The sequence below is a fragment of the Gavialis gangeticus genome, unplaced genomic scaffold (assembly GCF_001723915.1).
Source record: "Gavialis gangeticus isolate Ggan-Ray unplaced genomic scaffold, GavGan_comp1, whole genome shotgun sequence".
NCBI classification, from domain to species: domain Eukaryota; kingdom Metazoa; phylum Chordata; order Crocodylia; family Gavialidae; genus Gavialis; species Gavialis gangeticus.
In genome coordinates, this window is record NW_017729012.1 from 8,254,174 (window position 1) to 8,256,915 (window position 2,742).

At 45.6% G+C, this 2,742-nt stretch overlaps 1 protein-coding gene across 3 annotated transcripts in view; it reads left to right on the forward strand.

The window, feature by feature from the left end:
* The window catches only part of TRIM37 (tripartite motif containing 37), a 51,899-nt gene that overhangs the window by 33,990 nt on the left and 15,167 nt on the right, over positions 1–2,742 (forward strand). For all 3 annotated transcript variants that reach the window (XR_002096292.1, XM_019511147.1, XM_019511146.1), the window contains exon 18: positions 1,790–1,990. Coding sequence is in view for 2 of the 3 variants with exons in the window: in XM_019511147.1 (XP_019366692.1) it covers positions 1,790–1,990 (201 nt within the window). In the remaining variant the exon portion in view is untranslated. The remainder of the gene's footprint in view (positions 1–1,789; positions 1,991–2,742) is intronic.

Below are 2,742 nucleotides of genomic sequence, written 5' to 3' on the forward strand. Positions count from 1 at the left end.
GCCCTCCTAAAATCTAGGGCCACCACCTGACCGCTTGCCTTTGCCACCTTGCGCTGAATGGTGAATTCTAGCAGGCAGTGGTCACTGTCGCCCAGGGGGTCAAGCACCCGCAGCCCCCTCACCAGGTCGTTGCCCGTGGCCAACACCAAGTCCAACAAGGCATCCCCCCTGGTGGGGCTGTGCACCTCCTGGGTTAGATGAAGGTCCTGGACTCTCTCCAAGAACCTGCGTGCGCGCTCGGACCTGGCCGACTGCTCTTCCCAGCGGATGTCTGGGAAATTCAGGTCCCCCATGACTACCACGTCCCTAGCTTTTACTACCTCAGTGAGCTGACCCAAGAATTCCTGGTCAAGCTCCTCTGCTTGGGTAGGAATCTGTTTAAGGGCATTCATTGACTAGTGCCCACAAATAGCACTGGGGGAACAAATGTGTGCAGCAGTAACACATTTGATAATGATCCAGAACGGCAGCATTCCTTCACTCCTTGGTCTTTTCACTCTCCTTATTAACTTCTGTGTTATTAGCAATAATCAATGCTATGCCACGGATAAGCTCTGCCTCTTTAAATTCTTGGGAACCAGACAGTTGTGATGAGCCTGACTAATTCATTTAAGAATGGCATTAATCAGTTAAAAACAGAGACGGGGGTGTTGATGTTGATAGTGTTGCATAGGGTGTACGTTGCTCACAATTTTAGTAGTTCTTGCTTTAATTCAAAGAGTTGTGGAACCAGTTCACTTTAAGGAAAATGTTTCACTTTTAAATTTGCTCCTAGTGCTTTTCCACTAAATACTGATAATGCTGTTCGTAGTCACCTGCCTTGGAAAGCAGCCCTACTGGGCTGTTGAGACTAATCTCCCAGATTAGGACTGTAGACACAGTGGCTGGGTCTTGGTTCTTAGGAGATTCCTAACTGCTGGGTAATGGGAACGTGTGATAGTGCAAAGTGAAGCTTAATTGAAGATCTCCCTCGACCACATAAAGGAAACCTTAATTTTAAAAAAATACATAAATTGATAGCGCAAGTTAATGTTCTTTTACGTGATCAAGGCAAATACCATTGACTTTTCCATTGCTCAGGCTGCTATGAAAGGCTTTCTGGCTTCTGTCAGTACAGCAGTTTTTTGTCAGAGTGCTTTTAGAATCTGTCTATATGTAAAAAACGCTTTTTACTGAAGCTCTGTTGTGTTGCCCTGAAAGCCTTCCAGGATGGCGTTCTGAAATTGGACCAAGGGTTTGCAAGGGCCGATCCCCTCTGACTCCTGGTTCACCCAACTTTAAAACCTGCTGCTAGGGAGGGGCTGCAGCATTTTTGTGCATGCAGTGCTGAGGGAGAGTCACTTGACTTCATTATAATCTGCCTGATCCCTTCTAACCTTTTCATTCTGTGGATGTTAAAGACCCTCTCTCATTTTTAATGGTCTTGATGTTCCACCAATCAGATTATGTGCAATTCTGCTGTCTGTTAGATGCTCCTGGAAATGAAGCTTGTATTTCACAGATTGTTTTTAACTTATTTCAATTAAGTTATATTTATTTTTGCTTCAATCTCAGACTGAATAATGTAGCCTTAGGCCCCTAGCATATTAGTAAAACTTCTGGTTTATTTTTAACTGTAAAAAAAACGTTGTTTTCTATGCTGTGATACACCTTGGTAACTGCACCCCCCCCCCCCCTTTTCAGAATTGTAGATCCACCCGTGGGGACTTCTAGCTTCTCTGCCAAGTAAATCCTGATGTGCACTTATGTGTGCTTTCCCCACAGCTTGGACTTGTGCTCTTTCTTTCAGGTAGCAGCCATGGCTATGCCAACCCAAGCAGCAGAGCATCAAGGCGGGGGGGAAGTAGTCTTGGCTCAGCAGCCAGCAGCAGTTTGCTAGACATAGATCCCCTGATCTTAATCCACTTTTTGGATCTAAAAGACAGGAACGGTATGGAAAATCTGTGGGGGCTACAGCCACGTCCTCCTGCCTCACTTCTGCAGAACAGAGGTAAGTGGTGCATTTTTAAAGCAAGTTTTATGTCATTTTCCTGAGGAAGATGTGCATCAGGTTAGGCATCCATTTGTCTGCCGTGCTCATTTTGAAGTGGGGCCAGTGGAGATGGGTGAGGAAGAACATCACTGAGTTCTTGGGAGCCATTGATATGCAACCTTGGTGGTGCCATGGCATTAGGTGTGCTGTTAGGCTGATAGGTCCTGACCTTAACTTTGTGAAGCAGAAGAAAGATGCCTTGACGTAAATAGAAATCTGTCGCAACAACTATTGTAGAGGGTCAGTTACTCCTCGTGTGCTCTATTAGGGAAGAATTAGTAAATTAACTCCACGCTCTTAAATAGATTCACCGTGGCTGACACTTGTTTGGGGCTACCCAGCCCGCAGCCACCATATCTTATTGCAGATCCCTTTCAAGCCACCATTTGGTGGCTTAATAGGGCAGAAGAGAAATGCTAGTTCATCTGATGCACGGATGTGGCTTTCCTCTTGCCATAGTCATGGCATTTACATTTATTGAATTGAAAGATGAAAAGCAAATAGTTTTGTGCTTTGCAGTTAGTTTGTAGCAAGTACAGCTCCAACAAGAAGCAGTCTGAGGCAGAGTGAGCTGCAGATAATCCCGGGCTGTGAACAGGAGGCAGCTGCTGTCAAGACTGTGCTTTGCGAAAACTAGGAAGAGCAGCTGATGGGACTAAAGAGAGGGGGAAGGCTTGCATTACTAGCAGTGCTGCCCAAAACCAGATTCA